The sequence below is a fragment of the Schistocerca piceifrons genome, chromosome 4 (assembly GCF_021461385.2).
Source record: "Schistocerca piceifrons isolate TAMUIC-IGC-003096 chromosome 4, iqSchPice1.1, whole genome shotgun sequence".
Taxonomy (NCBI): domain Eukaryota; kingdom Metazoa; phylum Arthropoda; class Insecta; order Orthoptera; family Acrididae; genus Schistocerca; species Schistocerca piceifrons.
Genome location: NC_060141.1, coordinates 400,980,310 through 401,003,619, shown reverse-complemented (window position 1 = coordinate 401,003,619; position 23,310 = coordinate 400,980,310). Strand labels below are relative to the sequence as shown.

The 23,310-nt window shown below is 38.5% G+C and overlaps 1 protein-coding gene across 5 annotated transcripts in view; it reads left to right on the top strand.

The window, feature by feature from the left end:
• The window catches only part of LOC124794648 (TGF-beta receptor type-1), a 189,102-nt gene that overhangs the window by 56,420 nt on the left and 109,372 nt on the right, over positions 1–23,310 (top strand). For 2 of the 5 annotated variants that reach the window (XM_047258169.1, XM_047258168.1), the window contains exon 3: positions 18,575–18,708. The exons of the other annotated variants lie outside the window; for them this stretch is intronic. In XM_047258169.1, the coding sequence (XP_047114125.1) occupies positions 18,575–18,708 (134 nt within the window). The remainder of the gene's footprint in view (positions 1–18,574; positions 18,709–23,310) is intronic. 5 annotated transcript variants of the gene reach the window in all.

The following is a 23,310-nucleotide window of genomic DNA, read 5'->3' as shown; positions in this document are numbered from 1 at the left end:
TCCACCCTCATCCTGCACTTTACCTCGACGGCCACTTGCTTGAAGTGGTGGACACTTGCCGCTTCTTGGGACTCGTGTTTGATGCCCGGCTCACATGGGTTCCTCATGTTACTCAGCTGAAGCAAAAATGCTGGCGGCACCTCAACGCCCTCCGCTGCCTTAGCCACACGTCTTGGGGTGCAGATCGCTGCATGCTGCTCCGGTTGTACCGCGCCCTTGTGCAGTCCCGGCTTGATTATGGGAGCCTGGCCTATGGGTCTGCGTCCCCCTCAGTGTTGAAGTTGTTAGACCCCATACACCACTGTGGGGTTAGGCTTGCCACTGGCGCTTTTCGCACCAGCCCAGTGGATAGTCTACTGGTGGAGGCCGGGGTTCCCCCGCTGCGGATTCGCCGCCATCGTCTGCTCGTCGACTATGCTGTCCACGTTCATTGCTCGCCAGATCATCCCAATCGTCGCCTGCTTTTCCCTGCTATGGTCCTCCATCTGCCCGAACGGCGACCTAGGTCTGGGCTTTCCGTCGCTGTCCGCGTTCAGTCCCTGCTGTCGGAATTGGGTTCATTCCCTCTTCCGCCTCCCTTCCGGGTCCGTGCACCTACGCCTCCCTGGTGTTTGTCCCGGCCGTCCGTCCGTCTGGACTTGGCACAGGGACCCAAGGACTCGGTTCCGCCTGTGGCCCTCCGTCGCCGTTTTCTTGCGCTCCTCGCCTCATTTCCGGGCTGTGAGCCTGTCTACACTGATGGTTCCCTGGTTGATGGTCGCACTGCCTACGCTTTTGCTCACGCTGCCCATGTTGAACAGCGCTCCTTGCCAGCTGGCTGTAGTGTTTTTACTGCAGAGCTGGTGGCCATCTTGCGCGCTCTTGAGCATATGCGTTCCTGCTCAGGTGCGTCCATCGTCATCTGCAGTGACTCCCTGAGCAGCCTCCAGGCCATCGACCGCTGCTATCCCTCTTCTCCTCTGGTGTCCTCTATTCGGGAGTCTGTTTCCACCATTACCCACTCTGGTCGTTTGGTGGTTTTTGTTTGGACGCCAGGTCATGTTGGCATCCCAGGGAACGAACGTGTTGACAGGCTGGCCAAAGGGGCGATAGACGCCCCAGCTTTGGAGATCGGCCTTACGGCTCGCGACCAGCAGCTGGTGTTGCGCCGTAAGGTGCTTGGGATGTGGGCAGCTGAGTGGTGTGGCATGACAGCCCCGAATAAACTGCGGGCTGTCAAGGAGACGACCGCTGTGTGGCGTTCCTCCCTGCGGGCTTCTCGCAGGGACTCAGTGGTCCTGTGTCGGCTGCGCATCGGCCATACATACCTGACGCACGGCCATCTGTTGCGTCAGGAGGATCCCCCCCTATGTCAGTGTGGGTCCCGGCTGACGGTCGGCCACATTTTGCTGGAGTGTCCTCGACTGCGCACACTCCGGCATTCTTTTAATCTCCCGGGCACTTTGGCTCTGGTTTTATCCGATGATGCCTCCATGGCTGATGACGTTTTAAATTTTATCCGTGGTAGTCCGTTTTATGGTTCGATTTAGGGAGGTCCTGCACCTTTCCCTTTCTGTGTCTTTTGTCCTTGTGTCTGTTGCTGTTCTGGTGTGCCGTGCGATGGTTGACTCTTTCCCATTTTTGTTCTCGTGGTCAGTCAACCAGTCTCCGGCCATCTTCCTTTCTTCTGTTTCTTCCTGTCTGGTGTTCCTCTGTCCTGTTCGTGTCTGTAGTGTTTGTTGCTGCATTTGTGTTCTTTTAGCGCCTGGGGGGACGTCTCCTCCCCCTTTGGTTTTTACCTGCTCTGTTGCTTTTCGGCTTGCCTGATTTTGGAATGGGGGACTGATGACCTTCGCTGTTTAGTCCCCCTTAAACATCCCAACAACCACCATCACTCCCTTCCCAACCACTGCTTCCCTTTCATACCCCTCGACTCTTACAACTGCCATCTGCTTTCTGTACAAATTGCAAATAGCCTTTCGCTCCCTGTATTTTACCCCTGCCACCTTCAGAATATGAAAGAGAGTATTCCAATCAACATTGTCAAAAGCTTTCTCTTAAGTCTACAAATGCTAGAAACGTAGGTTTGCCTTTCCTTAATCTTTCTTCTAAGATAAGTCGTAGGGTCAGTATTGCCTCACATGTTCCAACATTTCTACGGAATCCAAACTGATCTTACCCGAGGTCGGCTTCTATCAGTTTTTCCATTCGTCTGTAAAGAATTCGCGTTAGTATTTTGCAGCTGTGACTTATTAAACTGATAGTTCGGTAATTTTCACATCTGTCAACACCTGCTTTCTTTGGGATTGGAATTATTATATTCTTCTTGAAGTCTGAGGGTATTTCACCTGTCTCATACATCTTGCTCACCAGATGGTAGAGTTTTGTCAGGACTGGCTCTCCCAAGGCTGTCAGTAGTTCTAATGGAATGTTGTCTACTCCGGGGGCCTTGTTTCGACTCAGGTCTTTCAGTGCTCCGTCAAACTCTTCATGCAGTATCATATCTCCCATTTCATCTTCATCTACATCCTCTTCCATTTCCATAATATTGTCCTCAAGTACATCACCCTTGTATAGACCCTCTATATACTCCTTCCACCTTTCTGCTTTCCCTTCTTTGCTTAGAACTGGGTTTCCATCAAAGCTCTTGATATTCATGCAAGTGGTTCTCCTTTCTCCAAAGGTCTCTTTAATTTTCCTATACGCAGTATCTATCTTACCCCTAGTGAGATAAGACTCTACATCCTTACATTTGTCCTCTAGCCATCCCTGCTTAGCCATTTTGCACTTCCTATCGATCTCATTTTTGAGATGTTTGTATTCCTTTTTGCCTGCTTCATTTACTGCATTTTTATATTTTCTTCTTTCATCAATTAAATTCAGTATTTCTTCTGTTACCCAAGGGTTTCTACTAGCCCTCGTCTTTTTACCTATTTGATCCTCTGCTGCCTTCACTATTTCATTCCTCAAAGTTACCCATTCTTCTTCTACTGTATTTCTTTCCCCCATTCCTGTCAGTTGTTCCCTTATGCTCTCCCTGAAACTCTGTACAACCTCTGGTTCTTTCAGTTTATCCACGTCCCATCTCCTTAAATTCCCACCTTTTTGCAGTTTCTTCAGTTTTAATCTACAGTTCATAACCAATAGATTGTGGTCAGAGTCCACATCTGCCCCTGGAAATGTCTTACAATTTAAAACCTGGTTCCTAAATCTCTGTCTTACCATTATATAATCTATCTGATACCTTTTAGTATCTCCAGGGTTCTTCCATGTATACAACCTTCTTTCATGATTCTTAAACCAAGTGTTAGCTATGATTAAGTTATGCTCTGCGCAAAATTCTACCAGACGGCTTCCTCTTTCATTTCTTAGCCCCAATCCATATTCACCTACTATATTTCCTTCTCTCCCTTTTCCTACGCTTGAATTCCAGTCACCCATGACTATTAAATTTTCGTCCCCCTTCACTATTTGAATAATTTCTTTTATTTCCTCATACATTTCATCCATTTCTTCATTTTCTGCAGAGCTAGTTGGCATATAAACTTGTACTACTGTAGTAGGCGTGGACTTCGTGTCTATCTTGGCCTCAATAATGCGTTCACTATGCTGTTTGTAGTAGCTTACCCGCACTCCTATTTTTTATTCATTATTAAACCTACTCCTGCATTACCCCTATTTGATTTTGTATTTATAACCCTGTATTCACCTAACCAAAAGTGTTGTTCCTCCTGCCACCGAACTTCACTAATTCCCACTATATCTAACTTTAACCTATCCATTTCCCTTTTTAAATTTTCTAACCTACCTGCCCGATTAAGAGATCTGACATTCCATGCTCCGATCTGTAGAACACCAGTTTTCTTTCTCCTGAGTAGTCCCCGCCCGGAGATCTGAATGGGGGACTATTTTACCTCCGGAATATTTTACCCAAGAGGACGCCATCATCATTTAATCATACAGCAAAGCTGCATTCCCTCGGGAAAAATTACGGCTGTAGTTTCCCCTTGCTTTCAGCCGTTCGCAGTACCAGAACAGCAAGGCTATTTTGGTTAGTGTTACAAGGCCAGATCAGTCAATTATGCAGACTGTTGCCCCTGCAACTACTGAAAAGGCTGCTGCCCCTCTTCAGGAACCACACGTTTGTCTGGCCTCTCAACAGATACCCCTCCGTTGTGGTTGCACCTACGGTACGGCTATCTGTATCGTTGAGGCACGCAAGCCTCCCCACCAATGCCAAGGTCTGTGGTTCATGGGGGGGAAGACATTTGTATGGTGCAAAAAGTGGCAATTGACCTTAAATAATGAAAAATGTGGGGTAATCGAGATGAGTGCTAAAAGGAATTCATTAAATTTTGGTTATACTATATCAAGGTGTCAGTTCAACAAAATACCTAGGGATGACAGTTACAAACAATTTATGTTTGATCAATGACAGATAATGTTGAAGAGTCTATATCACAGAATCAATCTTGAGGCTGCGTGCTTGATAAGTGGAATAAGAAGTGTCCCTTAGCAACTGAGCAACTCATGGCACTGCAAAGGTTCAAATACCAGGCAACTGCAGAGGCCCTCACACTGTTGTGTACGCTTTTATTATAGGAAAACAAAATGACTGGAGACGAAGGACAATAAGAAACATTAAGTAAAACTGTAATCAGGATTATTTAAGAAGATCTCTGAGAGATTGTAGCACTGTTTCCAGCTGTCAACTGTGAAGCACTAATGGCAACATACGAGCATGCTCTATGCTGAGCACAGATGTCAGTTGAAGCCTGTCTGCCATCTTGGTGTCTCTTGGAAATCTGTTTCTATGTTAAAGCTCTGTGCTAAATCTACACTCTTAATGTTAATGCGTTAAATTGACAGTCAGATCTGAGTATGTACTTTGAAACAATGTTTTGTTATGGATGGATACTTGTCATCAGACAATTGAAAATGTAATTATTTTATGCCAATTCTCACTCATCAAACATGGTGCACATTTCAGCAAAACAGCTAAATGTTTTTTTTTACTGTGTTAAGTGAGTTTGAAGAGTAGCACTGCATTCTGAACACTTCACCAAGACTGAGCAATATGGTGGAGGCGGGCCACCTTACTTTCAACATCCTCCTATAGCACACCATCTCAAATACTTCAATTATCTTCTTTTCCAATTTTTCCTCACACAGTGAGTCACTGCCGTACAATGCTGTACTCCAAACATATATCCTCAGAAATTTCTTTCTCAGTTTAAGACCAATGTTTGATACTAGCAGACATTTCATGGGGCAGGATTACCCTCTTCTTTCTTTTTTGTGCTAGTCTGCTTTTCATGTCCTCACATCACCTGATGTGATATTTTGTTTTCAAGGTATTAGACTTCCTTGTTTTGGTGTTAAGTTTATTGCTAATCTAATTTTTGCTAATCCTCATTACTTCTGCTACTCCTCATTACTTTTGATTTTCAATGCATATTCTGTACTCGTAGACTCTTCATTCTGTTCAACACATCCTGTAATTCTTCTTCGTTTCCGTCAAGGATAGCAGTATCATTATTCATTCGTATTGTTGATGTTCTTTGATCTCGGATTTTAATCCCACTGTGAAGCTCTCTCTTATTTCCACCATTGCTTCTTCACTATATAGATTGAACAACAGAGGCTAAAGACTCCATCCATGTCTTACATCCTTTGTAATGCAAGCACTTTGTTTTTGTTCTTCCATTCCTATTTTTCCCTCTTGGATCTTGTACTTTCTTTATATTATCCACCATTCCCAATGGCTTACTCCTACCATTTTCAGAATTTCAAACATCTTGCAGCATTTTACATTATTGAATACTTTCTCGTAGTCGACAAATCGTTGAGTGTCTCTTCTATTATATACAATGTCCCCTATTAGTTCTGTTTGGTATCAGCACCACACACTTGAGCACTGTTCTAGGGTGCATTGTATGATGCTTTGCAAACCATCTCCTTTTGAAAATCATTGTATTTTGTCCAGTATCCTACCAATGAACCAAAATCTGCGTTATGCTTTATCTGAGATTGACCATAAATGACCATCCCCTTTCATATCCCAGCAAAGCATTACATTCAGGTTTTTGTACAAATTGATCAATTTGAGTTGGGAATCATTGACATTGTACTCATAGGATACATTTTTTTTCATTTTCTGAAGAACGAATGTACATTTCTCAACACTTAAAGTAAGTTGCCAGTCTCTTGCCACCCTGAAATCTTGACAAGATCTGACAACATTTTGTGTTCCACTTTCAAACATGCAGATGCTGAAGAGAACAGTCAGTAAAATGGTAAGTACAAATGCAGAACAAAAGGTAATACACTTATCTTTCTCAAATTGCACAGTTGTAGGTGAATTATTCATATGCAGTTACTGAATTGCATCACAGTGCCACTAAAGCAGAGCTACTAAATACTGTTTTCCAAAATCCCTTCACCAAAGAAGGTCCAAATACAAGAAGCAGTTAAAAGCTCTGTGCTGCATGAAGTCACAAGTTTGAAGGAAAATGAACTCTGAAATGTTTACTTCAGTTGTAAACAGATGTCCTTTGACACCACATAACACACCGTATCACAGAGACAGATAAGAGCATGATGGTGCGATGTTACATGACTGTCCACTGGAAGTGGAATTAGGTCTTCTCTCATGATGGTGGGCAAAACAAAACTGCCACTCTGGTCTCATGTGACTGCTTATCAAGCTTCAGTGTGCCAGTGGTACCCTGCAATTCTGTGAGGATGTGCAGCATCTTTGTGATGGTCAACAGCTGGAGCACAAATATCAATGATTGATGACACTGCAGTATATTTGTGCAGTATTTCTTTTTTGTTTGTTATTTTTTTCCATACAGTACTTTATTATAGGTAGTTGGAAAATGTGTAAAAAAAAAAGTAAGATTGCTATCAATGTTGTCTGCTTGATCATTGATGTACAACAAGAGCTCCAACACTCTTCTTTGGAGAACCCCTGAATTTACTTCTACGTCCATCGATCACTCTCCGTGAAAGGTCACCTGTCTTCTCTCATGTGAGGCAGTCGAGTTGGCTTTCACTTGATCATTGCTTTCAATCCCTGCTGACTGGCATGGAGATCATTCTGTTCAACACTTCTGAGGTGAAATTATGTTCCAAAATTGTACAAAAGATGGATGACAAGATATTAGACATTAGTTTTGTAAATAACTTCTGTCATCCTTCTTTTTGACAGTTGAGATCTGTACTTACTTCCAACAATTGGACACAGTATTTTGTTCAAGGAATCTGTGGTGTACTGTGATTAAAAGAGGAGCTAAGTCAGGCTTAAATTCTGTATAGAATTTGATACAGTTTCCATCGAGACCCACAGCCTTGCTCGAGTCCAGTTATTTTAACTGTGCCTCAACACCACTGACACTAATATTTACATTACTCATCTTTGCTGTGATATACAAATTAAACTTCGGCAATCTAGAATTTCTCCCTTTTCTTTGCTATTCTCCATTTCAGTTCCTGTGTCATCCATGAGTTTCTTGACACTAACTTTGGTGCTGCTAACAACCTTTACATATGACAAGAATTTCTTTGCGTTCTATGAGAGATTGTGCTTTGGTAATCACTGAAATTGTCCTTTTGATAATGTTTCATTTAGCATTTCTATTGGTAGATTTATTCTTTGTTTTACACGTATTCTACAGTAGTTGCTGGTTCTATAGAAGCTTCTTACAGAAAGTGTATACTATGAAAGGATCACTCCAGTAAACCAAATGAAGTTGGTCAACTATTGTTTTTAATTTCTGCACCAGTTTCTCTGTATTCTCCTTCCCAGGGCTTAGTGTACCAAGTTTTCTATTGATATTCTGCCCAACAAAAACATGAAGCACTCAGGAGGGGAGGAGGAAATGAAATGAAACTTTTGTATGTACTATTTTGTGAGATTCGCTGCTTTTTAAAAGTGCTTCAAATTCTGGCACATTGTTGGGAATGTTTTAGCAATTGATCACTAGTCTCATCTGTGAGGAGAATTTCTGTGGGGCTCTACTAATAATTCAGATTCTTTTATAGCTATCATTATCTGGAGTGGATGAAGAGTTGTCAAAAACTTGCAAACAGTCTCTGATGCATAGTTCACCCTGACTCATTTATGATAATATTATAGTTCTCAATCATATGCAGCAAGTTTAGGAAATTGCACCCTAGCATGTCACAGAACTTCTGAAGTCTCTGCTCATTCCAGTAAAAGTCAATTTTCTTATTACTGTATTTTAAATTTTTTTATGTTCAACAAATCTATGTCTAGTCTTCGCTATAAGAAAGATCCCCACCCCTCTAATACTGAAACATGAGGCTTGCTTCCTTTCACTCTGTTATCTCATGTGTATTATAATTTGGGGAAACTCTTTGCAATCACCATGAATACTCCTTGTTCAGAAACAAATAGTTAGACTGGTCTATGGTATCAGTTCAACAAATTTTATGTAGGCCATTGTTCAGGTGCCATGGAATTCTAATGCTGCCGTTCTTACATGGTAGGGCCTTAATAATACGACATGCTTGGAGTTCTGTCAATACTGGAGTATTAAATGTGCCAGATTATCAATGTCATTTTTAAAAACCTTACTTAAAATAAGGGATATAAGGAAAACTTGTAGTTTCGACATATGAAAACAAGTGAGTTTTATTTAGAACATTTAACACTCTAGGAGAGATTACAGGAAAAATAAATTGAAATGATGTATTACTTTTCTATAAAAACAAAATTGAATCGGAAGTCAAATACTGTATGCTCTGTAGGGCTCAAAGTTTTAGAAAAGTTCAGTATAAGTAAACACTGTTTTGTATGCCATTTACGAAATGAAATAAGCACCACTGATTTGAAAAGATCAAGAACAAGCAAAGTAATAAAAATTGTTAGCAAGAATTTGGTGTTGTCTTAAATAACCAACGGCAATGTCCATGGTTCATGGGGGGAGGGTGATGAAAATATAAATACTATTAAAATCTACAGGTTTTCCTATACTCTGAAGGAAATTGAGAGTCACTTAATAAAGACCACATCGTGATGATGTCATTAACTGGTGTATATGGCCTTTCTGTGGTCAGAACGGCAGCACTTTTTCAACTATTTACTTAGCATTTCCCAGTTGGCTACTGCAATTTTCACTTGCTACTAATTTAATATATTTGTTTAGTATCAGTGTTCATATTACTTTAGGACTCTATTGGGAGATGATCTGATTCCACTGAATCTATTTTAACATGCCAGTTAGAAAGTTTGGTAAAACAGGGTGCAAAGCATTTTATCTATTGCAGAACTTCAGTGGAAAGGTGAAGGCACCATGGTGGTAAATTCGTCTTTGACTATCACTAGGTTATTGTCTTTGATAACATTAATCAAAGTCCTGCCATTCCTGTCTGTCATTCTTCCTCTCCATGCTACATAATGGGAATTCAGGTCTTCACCTCTTCTAATGGGAGACCAAAGTTGGCTAGGTGTCTCAAGTCAGCTTCCACGATTCTGTAGGGGGGAGCTTTATACACAGAGACAGCTATAAAAGTTTTGAGAGTAAATTTTATTTGCATGGCAACTAATTTGATGCCATTGTTTTTTGCATTGAATTAGGAATTTTACATGTGGCAGTGTATTTTTAAAAAATATACGAACACTGTCTTTCACATCAAGACGATTCTCCTTGGAGTGAACGTTCTGCTGGTAGTTGAACCAAGTTTCACACAACAGAACATCATCAGGCTGACTTGTGAATATTTCTGTTCGCAAGCTATCTCTGTTGGAGTTAGCTGTTCTTGCATTGCACTGTAATAGTTTTATAGGCTTCATAATTTAGGCTGGCAGAGAATTAAAGATTTCTGTTGTGAGTTGCCTGCTTGTTATCATTCATAACACTGTTTGGTTGTGTATTCTGAATGACAGAGTGCAAGAAATGATGATGTCCCCCAGTGATGGAACACATAGGTGACATATAAGTATTGTTCAATGCATATGTGAAGTCTTCATTGTTAAACATAGCTAGCTGCTAAGCTTTTTGCCCTGTCTATGATATTCCAGACAGTATCAGTTTTCCCTCACAGTGAGCACAAATAGTAATAGCGGAGGTGCAAGATTCAACAGACCGAGGCCCACTACATTTGCTGCATCTTATCTGGAATTGAAACTGTTTACTGATGTACCTGTAAAAGTGACATTTAAAGCACTGTCTGGCAATTGACACATAGCGGTCTACAGTTCCATGAATAGGCACTTCCATGAATAGGCACTTCCATGAATAGGCACAGTACCCGAAAGAGTCTGATAGTCAAAGGTTAACAAGCAGGTCTGCAGTTTGACAATGTCCTTTACCGTCTCATACATATGGCTTAATAAACCTTCGAACACCTATAAGAGGGAATATAGATTGCGCGATTCCAAAATCTCTGCTTCTTCAAGTTCTGTATTAGTTGCCTCTTCTGAAGTTCTTAATTCAACCATCATTTTGGTTTTCCTGGCAGAAGATATATAACATACATGGTTCTTGAGTTCTGGCAAGGAAAGATACAAAATTTTCCATAGAGTCATAGTGTGCAGGCAGCCTAGGTATTTATCCAAACTTTCTGTACAGTCTAAATATGAGCCATTATCTTTATGTTTTAATCCAGTCAAAGAAGGAAAATTAGAGGAAAAATTGTATAGTTGCAAATATTTGCACAGTACCAAGGAGTAGTATCATGAAGAACATACTAAAAATCCTGAACGATGGGGTGCAAGTGTGGAGTTGGGGATGGATTTCCAGGTCACATGTTCTCCAGGACCCATAGCGTCTGTGTTCAGGGGATGGAAAAGTCACAGATTATTAAAAATATTGTTCTGATGAAATAAAATTAACATTTATTTTTAAATGAAGTGGGTTGAAAACAAATGTTAGATGTGTGTACCACATCTAAGTGCAGTAGAGCCGTATTAAGGAATAAATTGTGTTCCATGGGCGCAATGGGGTGGAAGGGGAAATGTCTGGAGTGGAAGTGAAAGGGAAAGTAGCTCACTGAATTGTGTTCATGCACTTCTCTCCTTCATAGGTCTGCAAACTGAAGATCGTGCAAGTGATTCCCTCTGTATACCCCACTACATCACAAGAAACAACTACAGGGTGTTTCCCAAAGTTACACCAACCCTTCATTGTGGGCCTTATGAGTCACTGGTGATGTAGTGTGCAGATATGCCTGGGGAGTGTTTATTTTGCACAAAATTCATTAACACTACAGGGAGTGCAGCCATGAATTACTAATAACACTAACACAGGTAATCTGTATGGACAGAATCTACATAAATCTCTGTATGCTGTTCTACACTGCTAGAGGTGAAATTGATTCTTAGTCATCCTGTACAGCAGCTGTAGTGTTCTTCTGGGAAAGGTAAATTCCCCCACCACATGTGCTGCTTGTTTTTCAGTTTAGAGACGGACTATGTATGTAGACAAAATAATTTCGCTGAGCTCACGTTTATATGGTGAAATTACTTTCAGTTTATTAAGAGAGTACTTTTTGCAGTTGTTAAATGGGCTATTCTGTGAAAAGCTCAACAGCTGGCACTATCAACTGTCTACAACACTGAAGAGCCTTTCCCAGATGTAACATGCTATCAATATGTATTTGACAATGCTGATTTCATTGTCTCCACTACCACTGTGTGGAACACTTTTCACAGAAGGAGGATATCACATGCATCATTCCAGCCTCAGCTCTTCCAAAATTTGAAGAGGCACAGAGGGTTAAATTGTCTCACTCTGCAACAGGAGTAGGTCACCTAGGTGTTATGAAATTTCAGATATTTCAGTATAAGTCAAACAGTGTATTACAGGAGATTGCTGTTCTAGGTGAACAGGATCAGCCTCATTCCATCAGACATATTCACACCTATCTTGGAAGACGTACTGTAAATGTATGGTAAGTGGCTCCACTCAAGTGCAGGTCACTCCATAAGAGCCAATAATTCGTGAGTGTAAAAGCTTAATGCAGTCAGAGAAGTGCAGTAGCTTTTTGCTCATTCATTATTTACCACCAAGTGACTAAAACACAGTTACACAGCTTTACAGTAAACTGTCACTGATAGACTGCAGCAAGGTGCCACATTTACCAATCCAGTCCCTTTCTCACTGGCCCTACATATGTCATGGCAGCATCATAATAACAAATTAAGCACACAGGAACATATTTTCAAAAGAGCTTACTTAACAACTGCACATAAGTACTCACTTAACAAACTGAAAATAACTCCACTATATAAACACGAGCTCTGTGAAGTCGTTTTATGTACTCATGTTAGAGAATTGGACAGGAAATCCTGTGAAGGTGTAGTCTGTGTCTAAATAAAAAAGCCAGCAGCACTCATTGTGGGGGAAAGTGCTTTTCTCGGAAGAATGCTACAGCTGCCATACAGGATGACTAAGAATCAATTAATATTGAGCAGTGTAGAACAGAATGCAGAGATGTACATATATTATATTCTGTACAGAGCATTACCTGTGTTATAAGAACATAGGGTTCCATGGCTGGTGTCATAGTGATTAAAATTCTTCTGGGTATTATGCCGCATCATTGCTAAAAACTAACAACAATAATAAACGAAAACCGACATTTCGGCCGAATTGCAACGGCCTTCCTCAGGGCATTGTTGTTAGTTTTTAGCAATGATGCGGCATAATACCCAGAAGAATGTCAATCACTATACCTGTGTTATCTTTATTAGTAACTTACACCTGCATTTCATGTAGTGTTACTGCATTTTGTGCAAAATAAATGCTCCCCAGGCATGTCTGTACACTGCATTGTCAGTGATTCACAAGCAGCACTGTGGAGTATAATTATAACTTTGTGAAATGTGCTGTAGTTGTTTCTTGTGACATAGTGGGGCAGACAGTGTAGAATCACCTATTCAACCTTCAGTCTGCAGACTTGTGAAGGAGGGAAATGCATGAACACAATCTGGAAACATATCTCTTCCCTTGTACTTCTACCACACCCACTCCCCCCTACCCTGTACTCCCCCTGGTAAACACATTTAATGTTTCCTTATAACCCACTTTACTTAAAGCTAAACATTAATTCTGTATTGTTAGAACACCGTATTTAATAAAATATGATTTTTCCATCCCCTGAATGCAGAAACTATTGGTCTTAGAGAAAATGTGGCTAGGACCTTTTTCTGTAGGAAATTTAGTGTAGCCTAATTTTGTACTGGGAAGGATTTTTGATAGTGTCCACAATTTTTGTGTTATTCAAGAAAAACATAAAAAAGTGACCTTTAAACCCACCCTCTCCTGCCACTAGGCAGGATTTTTAGTATTTTGTTTAGTACTCTTCCTCCTGGGACTGTGCGAGAATTTGGCTGTTTTTGATCTTTATCGATTGTGCTGTTTCTAGAAGTTACGAGACTGTTGAATAGCTGTAGATTTGACAGGAAGAATAATTCTAACATTTTGTTGGCAGATATTGGGAGCAGAAGCTTCATTTACAAGGTGATCAGATACGTTTGAAACATCAGTAACAGACAATACTTGGTTAGCTACTCAATGAAGGTTTTCGGATCCCTTGATTCCAACTAACGTCACTTTGCTGCTTGTTTCTTGTGCTGGGGAAGCTAGATAGCTCCTGTACTAACATCTGTATCTTCTCCTGTACAGTATGTGTCCCAGATTAACTCCTAATGACCACTAATGAGTGGCTGGTAGCATTCATTGGGGTGTCCAATGTAGGTTCTAGAGAATCATGGAAGGGACCTGTATCCTGGGCACTGGGCAGCCAGTTGGTTGTTGTTGATGCTGACTAGCAGGGGCATTGAAATCATCATCCCCTGTGGCATGTACCCCATCATATTTGATGAGGCTAGTTTTTACAGAGAGGAAATTCAGTTGATTTAGTTTATTATAACTGTACCAATTATAAAACCAGTGTTCACACACTATAAAGAAAATTATTAAAATGTGTCACACTCAGAAATATTGCTAAATATACTGAATTGAAACAAAATATTTTAGAGCATTTGTTTAGCCATTTCTGTTGTCATTGCTAACTGGAGTTCCAACCCTATGTTCTTCCTGCTGCCTCCCTCCCCTATACAGGGCCCATAGACCCATCACTGACATGCTACTCATGGTCTAGTGGACAGGTGGTGACAAGAAACTGTACTTTATATAGAGAGGACAGTATCCATGGGAGAGGATAGCACCTGAGGTATGTTTGCTATATCTTGCACGTATATATTGCAAACATTCCTAGCACATCCATTTGCAACCACTTTCAGTCACTTTCCAGCAGCTTACAAGTATCAACTAACTGAGCCAATGCCCGATAACAACATTCACAGTGGGGTTGCATTGTCGTTGTGCAGTGTTTGACAGAACAGTAAACATATAATATTAAATTAAGCACACTGATTCTCTTATAATGCCTGGACCTGATACGATACAAGAATTATGAGCTCCCATTAAGAACTGAACTGATTAGCACTCAACAAAGTGATTTCTGTTATGCCATAGCTATATAAAACTGTTGTCTCTGTTTGAAATAAGCATATGCAGTGGGAGTGTATTTTTGTTTTGCCAGAATTGTAATGTGTAGAACTGAATTCTTTCTTAAAGTGATTATTTGCACAGTAGAAACTTTTAACAGTTCATCTTCCAGACAGTGAAGTGCAATTTTTCCCACTAACTGTTGACATGTAAAAAACCATAATTGTGCAAATGAATGGATGTCATGTGTTGCATAAATTATAACAGCAACAGTAGTTATTTCTGTTTTTGATTCAACAAGTGAGAACATCCTTGTCATCGATTTCAAGTTTTATTTACAAATTTAGTTGTAATGCTGAAATTTGCACATGAACTAGTTGCTTTTTAGGATGCCAAATAAATTTTATAAATTATGTGGAAACAGGCCATGCTTGATGAGGAATTCCTTACAATCACAACTACCATTTTTTTTTAAATTTTGGAAGTGTGCATAATAATTCCCCATAGCATGCTCTCAGAGTTTGTCAACTGGAGTGTAAGATGTTTATTATATCACACACAGTTTTTAGCGCTTCAGAAATTATGGCATCTGTGTACTGTTCTGGAATATTTTGTGATCATGTTTGTGCTCTTACATTTATGGACTTAAATTTCTCTGTAACAGACAAGGTTTGTGGGGTTTGGCCAGTTTTGCAACAGTGTTTTCACTCTCTTTCAACCATATTGATTATTTGCAATACCTCTTGTTTTGACTGTACTTTGTTCTTGTAGCAGTTTTGTAATTCGTTGATTTATTTTCCCACCCCTGGCAAATATATATTTGTGCATCTGTTAAATGCACTGTGCCTGCATCATAGAACTTGGTATCCCATTTAAGCTATGCTTCCTCTATTTTCATTAGGTCCAGTGCATATAGCCAGCTTCATATTGTAACAGTAATATACAGTGTTCTTCTAATAACAGTTATTACATTAACTAGCTTCCTGTCACATGATGCTCGAAGTGACAAGTGACAGTGTTTGATCAGACAGTTCATATGGTTATGAAATGTGCATTATGAGCTTTGTGCATTTCTATAAGTGTTCATCTTACATATAAAATTTGTGTAGCCATGTGAAAATTAAAATTAAATTTTTTGTGGATCATAATAAGTGTTAAAAATTACTTGTAGTAGTGATCTGTTCCCACAGTATTTGCAGATTGCTAATTCACATATTTTCTGTTTAATGTGAAAGGCATTTAATATTTTTATACTGTCAGGCTGTTCAATTTAATGTACTACTTTAACTGTAGAACAGTGCATGTTGTAAATCATGCTATATTTCTATGTATTTATGGGTCTCTCGTGAGTGATCTTTGTTCATTGCTTCATCTGCAATGTAACTCTGTAGCTTACTTTTCTTCTTCATCTGTGTTATATTAACTGTGGTCACTCAAGAAATATGTGCACAGTTTTCCGAGAATATTCTCATCAGGCATGTTAAAGAATAAGACTTTGATGAAGTAGTTCAGTTTTCAAAAACAGTGTAATGCTCATAATTAGATTGTGTGACTCATAAAGGCTGTTTGTTCCAACTGACGATCAGTGCTTCAGTTTCCAGAACATACATCAGTTCACTTTTTTCCATTTTCATGAGAATACAAAATTTTGTCATCAGCAATATTGGAGATGTATGAAGTTTGGTAGGCAAGCTATGAAAAAAGCTCTGAAGCATCTTTCCAAAATCTGGTACAGCATTAGCTTCTCAAAGAGTTTTTATTTTGTAATGGACACACTTATTTTCTAAATATCTTGTGTATTACTGTGGTGTAGTTGCAGTTCTTATTGCCCATCTCAGGCCCAATACTGAAAACTCGTACTTGAAGTTAAAAAACATATATTTCCTGATGGGACACTTTTGGGTGTAGATCACTGCATAATTCTGTAATCTCCTGTGGAAAGAACACTAAATGTTTTGTGGTAAAAAATATTACAATATAAAAAACACTGTATAGCTCCATAAATTCAGGATTTTTAGGTTATTTGTTGTGTTGGAGCCCATATTCTGTGAAATCAGTCTATCAGACAAGAAAATTAATATGATTATTTACGTAAACTGAAGAGCTTCATAATGAAAATCAGTCTTCTTACTTCAGAACAAGAGCCACTTTGAAAGTTTTAAGAAACCAAAGTAAAATTCTGCTTCTGAAAAGAAAAAAAAAAAAAATCTTCACACATTGATTCCTTCCTTTGGGAAGGTTGTGTTGTAAGACTCTGTAGGCACATTTGTTTGGAGATTCACAACTCTGTCGACAGATGATGTATTTAGTTTTCAGTGTGCTACACAATTACATAGTGGCAGATTTAGGCAGTGAAGTGGATTAAGAGTTGCCTGGATTTGAATGCCGTGAAAAATACTTGTATAGTGACCACAATGTGAGAAGGCATTTGTCATGATCGACCACAATCTCAACCACATCTGCCATTGTAAATAACTTAGGAGTAAAGAAGACGACTCTTCAAGTAGTGAAGGTGTGGAGTTGATCAACAGGTGCACAAAAAATAATGAAAATTTTGCTAGCTTTTAGATGAATCCATCAATGAGTGCACAGGCGTGCTGTCATCCAGCCACCAACCCCCCCCCCCCCCCCCCACCTCCCCTGCACGCACACATTTCTCTGTTTACCGGCTGAACACTGAACACACAGGTGGCTACGTGCCACACTGTGTGTGTGTGTGTGTGTGTGTGTGTGTGTGTGTGTGTGTGTGTGTGTGTCATTCGTCGTAAAGCTAGCACAGTTTTCACCTTTTTTTGTGTCTATCGAAGACTTAATACCACCACTGTTTGCTGAATTGTTTCCTTTATGCATAAATAATTTACATTCTGCTATAAATTTTGTACTACATTTACACCTGCCATTGTCAGTTTATCTTCTGTCTCCTTGAAAACCTTAGACACTTTAGGCATAACAGTCTGTAGATACAATACTAGCTTTTAGTGTGTGACTGGGGTGAGGTGTTCATTTTCAGTGAAGCAAATGATAAGTAATATTTGTTAACTACAATCCTTGGTTTCTGCATGTTCATTGGATGATCATCATGAGAGAAGCTCTATATGTATGCCCTCCATTATTATTATAAATCAAATTCATGCAGTTGTGCTTCATCTTTCGATATAGTTTTGAATGTTGATTCTGTTATGGTAAAATTAAATGTGTCAAACATCAACTGATAAAACATCAAACTGTGGGCTTCTGTTTCTTGATGAAACCATGTGGTGTCCACTGACTGCAAATCTTCCTAACCTGACTTGAAAACTTCCATGTAACATCTTAACAATGGCTGCTGCACTATTCCTTACAAAAAAGACATTCTCCATGTGCTGTAGGTGCAGTGAATGTTTCATTCAATCGCTCCCCAAATATGATATGTATTTGCTTAGGCAACACTGATTTACTTTCATCATAATGAAAATTTCCATCATATCTGAAATCAACAGCCAACTATAGACAGTGATTGTGGAGAGAGGAGAATCTCCATATACCTGAATCAGTTCCTCAAGATACGTATTCTCATTCCTATTCTTTGAAATAGTAATTTTGTTTTACAAAGAAATGACCCTAATTCAGTCCATTGCCACCAACAACAACTGAATAATGTAAATGATCTTTTCACTGTTTCAACAGTTACATTGTTGAAACTTTCAACAAATGATTGATTGCTCCTGTTGCATGTCCTGTTTGCAAGTATAGTGGTAGATCAGAACAGTCATTCTTGAAACTTTCAGAGTGGTCTTCATTTCTGATTGACGAGGTTTCTATTTGAAGAATTTAATTCCACACATTTGGTGCTTTATTTTACACAATTCACAGATAAACAGTGACCACTTAAATAGTAGCTACCTTAACATTTTTGATAAGTGTTTTGGAACATAAAAATAAGTTGTGAAGTTTTGCTAATGAAAGAGTACTTGCTTAATTTTAACTAGTATTCAATTACATAATTGCATTATAAAAACTCATTTACATTCCTTATTTTTAGCTGACTATACAGCCCATATTTTTAAACTAAATAGTGGTATTTTATTCTTCCATCTGAGGAGTTTTTGTTTATGTTATTCCTGATTGTTAAGGTGTCTTAACAAGGCGAAATTTTTCCCACCGGAGTATCCGGTACTTTGTACACGGAAGCCCACAGCAGTTTATGCAATGATATGCTGCAACCACTCAGACATGTGCAACAAGGATGAGGTCCCACGTTTGGCAGGTAAGGTGACTCCCCCGCACTCTCCCACATGGACGACATGATAGTCATCAGTGCCCCAGCTTGCTGTCTAACATCTTGTGCTCCAGTTCGCCATGTGACGTTGTGTGGTGTACACTAACAAGTAGCAGACTACCTGTTTGGATATCGTAGATTTATGTTAATAACCAAATGAGTAGTGTGTTTGTAGCAGCTTTGTGTGTTTATATTGTACTTGCCGCTAACTTGATACAGTTTTTGCCTCTGAGTGACTGGTTTCATGACAATGTGAACAGTTCTTCATGTGATACACTTACACAGAGTGATAGAATGAAATATTGATAGAACGAAATATATTGGTGTTTAGTTTGCTGCTGTTCATAGATCTTTGAGAAATGTGGTATTAAATTATATATAATTATTTTACAAGCTGTGAATTGTGCAGCTACACAGAGCTCTGTATATTTGGTATGAACATTTACAAATGTCAGAGTCATTCTACATTCATTTAATTGTATTCTGATGCAGTTGCATTGCTTTTATTCTTCTAGTTTTAAACAGGCACCTAATAGTTGAGTTATTTTGTAAATGAGTGTATATGAATAGACTTCAGTATTTGTCAGTGGACTTCAGTACATGTTGAAAAATAAGTGATATAGTTATGAAACTAAATTGTCATATTTATCATGCTAATTACTGAGAAATATGTCTGCTTATAATTATTGCAACACTTACTTGGATTTATTAAAATTATTAGGTACATACTTGGTGTCATCAATTTTGTCATTTAGTCATCAAATGTGGTTATATTCTGCTTTATGCAGAGGATAGGCAGAACAAATATTCATGATCCAAAAAGAAAAATGAGAAGAAAGTGATGTTTCTTATATGCTGTACAAGAGACTATAAATTCTTAATCTAGTTGATGGTCCTTTATGCTTGGCAAATACTCTCAGGAAAGCTAATGTAACAAGGAAATGCTAGCGTAGTAATATTATAGTGTACTTATGATGCCATTGTTGTCCTTACTTAATTGTAGCATAATGGGCAGTTATTTGTCAAAATATTTACCAACTCATGTGACAGTGATGATTTTGATGATGAGGTGATGATTATGATGTACATTTTACAACTTGGTTAAGGTCCTTTAGTAGTCATACGTGCTTTATAAATTGATTGAAATCAATCATATTTACTTTTTTAAAGGATTAGGGGGAAGTATTTGGATGTTACTGTCTTAACTATAGAAAGGAGGAGATGTGTTTGAATATGACAAAGAAATTTTTTATGTCCTCTCATTATGTAAATTGACATATTGCTTATTTAAACTATTGTACCAAGGTGAATGTTGTTATTTTTTCAATTCTATAAAGATCTGTAGAGTAATGGGCTAATGGAACACTCATAATAAACTATTAAAATAATTGTGCCTTCATAGAGTCACATGTATGTTGTGTTATGACTTTGTGATGATGCAATAAATCGATAAATAATTTTTCTGCAGTACTTGAAGTTTTGCATTCTATTTGGCAAAAAAATCCAGAATTACTCCTTTTTTGTTTTCCTGAAGAATTATGTCATGATTGGATACAGAACCATTTTACTTTGATGTTACTGACAGCGACAGATAATGGGTTGGAACAGGAAGCAAAAGATAAATACTGATGTTGACTCTCCTGATTATAATGCATTCTTTGATCATTGTAACTGAAGACTGAGATTGTTTGTATGTTCTATCAAGAAAAATCTAGGGGAACAAACAACTGTACAAAAGGGGTGTATGAAACAATAGTTTTAGATAAGTAAAACGGAGAATGCTAATAGATTATACACAAAAATAAGGATAAATATCTCATAGCACCCTTTATCTGCTTTACGATTCCCATAATATTGTCGAATCAGTCAGAGAATATTAAGGCATTTCATAATTGTACATTCTAAAGTATTTTGTCTTGCAGTTTAGTTTACTCTTTTACATTTCATATACAGTGTCAAAACTGATTAACTTAAAATAAAAAATTAAAAAAATCATAGTTTTATTTGTAGTCAAGCAGAGTGAGGAAGTGACACATTGTGCCACGGCAAGTGAAAGATATTATTTTACAATTTATGAATTGGCACATGTAGACCAAAGGATGCATTTTTGAAACAAAATGCCAGGGAGAGGCAAGTTTATGTAAAAAAATTACAGTTTGCATGTGTCACACCCATGGAGCATTAATAAATTACTCCTGTTGTCAAACCTGACATATGTTGTTAACTAGAAATTCCTTTATTACTCAATGGTTTGCTAGCTCAAATGTGGGTATACAAAAAGAAGCAGTGCTATGCTACATGAGTATTGTTTAGTTATGTCTGAGGATTTGTTGATTAAATTATAATCCAGTTGTTGCCATGTAGATGTTCATAGTTATCCAAGATCACTTCAGTGGACAATACAGTTTTGAAATCTAAGCGTGCCAACCAGAATGAATTAATGTGTCTGTCACTAACACAGTAGTACTAATGTGTGTTCATTTTTGTTATTGTGTAAATAGCTTTCTTACAATGATGTCAGCAGGGTTGTATCATTTGTTCAGCTTTTATTGCAAATATGGATGAAATTTATGTGGTTGCATACAAAGGTTCATCCTCAAATCTGAACTAAAATTGCGAAAGAAGATGACTTAGCTGTGTCTTCATCTGCAGTGTTACCCAATGTCGATGGCCTTATGAGGCTATTAATTACTGCCTCTTTTTTTTCTCTAGGGAACACTATATAAACTTTAAAATGAGTGTCTTTGAAAACAAATGAATGTGCTATAATGCTAAGAAGCTTGCACAGGGTAGAGTAGCATGGAGAGCTGCATCAAACCAGTCTCTGGACTGAAGCCCACAACAACAACAACAACAACAACAACAACAACAACAATAACAACATAATGCATGGCATTTTCATCTAGGTTGACAGTGACCTAGCTGATGGCTGGAATGAGCATTGTCCTTAAATCTATATCTGCCTGGAGCACTACATTCACATCATCATATAATTTGCCTTGTCAGTCAAACACGTCATCAGAAAATTTGGCGTGTGTTTTTACAGAAACTTGACCACTTCCTCACAGCCCTGTTCCATTCCCATGCTCACTAGCTCACTTCATCATTAGACTGCTGATAAGGATCTTCCTTATAAATTAATTTTGAAGTGGTGAGCTATGAGAAATGGTAGTGTATGGGACCAGAAGTAGCTGCTCTAGATATTGGTGGGATTTGAAATTTGTCTTATGATCTAAATTTAAATTTTGTGTTAATTCCCATTAGTTGCTCGAATACAAGTGGAAATTTTTCCTTAAGGAGAAGATGACTTAACAATTTAATCTATTTGTAGCATCACAGATATACAAGAAAGAAAGAAATTGTGGCTGCCATATCATGGCTTACTCCAGATGAGCAAATTATCTTTAAGTGTGATGGAACTAAATTGTTTTACACAACACCATGTTTGTCTGCAGTGAGCAGCTAGTTTTTCACTGCCATTTTACTGCAGTTGTGGCAGAATTACTAATTTTTTCTTCATTAATTAAAAATATGTACCAGACCAAGGTAAAAATCCAGGAGTTTAATCTTATGAGCAACAATCATCTGTCCGAGTTCATGCTGACTAAAAATGAATGTTTAGGTTTGAGGCCTGTTAGGAACACTGTTTCAGTCTATCAAGAAAGTTAATACTTGTTGAGTACAAGTTTCAGTCCAGAAATTAAATTTCTCTATCTATTTTTTCCATTTAGATTAATATTAATTAAGTTACAGATTGGTTTTGGTATTTAATCATATGTTATTTCATTCCATCATTAACGTAAAGCTGTGAAGGGTGAAGACTTACAAGTTTTGATAATGTAAAGTACTCATAACATAAGCCATAGTCAGGAATGTATGTTCAAAGTTTTTCGTAAAAAATTATCCACTGCTGGTGTTATTGAGTGTTATATTGCTGTTCCATTCAGCACCTAATATTTTGCTTGATATGGGATTATCCTAAAGCAAGGCCTCGAATATGGCTTCTTTATGACCAAACTGGGTTTACGGATATAACTGACATCTTCTATTGTTTCTCCCGTGGTACCAAAGCATTACAGATGTCCTCTAAACAGGTGGGTTGTATTATCCAGAAATGAAGTTCACTATGGAAATTGAGTTAGGAGAGACAGAGCTGATGTGTCATATGGTCTAAAGGAAGGCGACCCATACCGTTCTACATTTAAATGCGTGTAGCTTCCACCATTCAGCACAGAACAAACTCGTTTTCAGTACTTCAGAAAACATGGTTATGGTTATCTTAGTGAGACAAAATCTATGGGCTGAGCTAAAATACTTTGAAAGACTCTTCAGAAAAAAGTATTAAGTCCTATGAAATCAATCTGCTTTGCATACTAAATGCATATTGAAACCATAGAAAAACAAAGACAAGAAATTAATGGCATCTATTGTTCCTTGGAGCAGCCTCCAGAAAGATTGAGTGGTTATTGGGAGGGCATGGGATAAATCAGTCTTTAGCTCACCTCCATAAATCAAGGGTAAATTACAATGAGTCAAAGATGACCAATGTCTAACAGTCCTTAGGGCAGGCTGTTCCAACTCACGCACCTG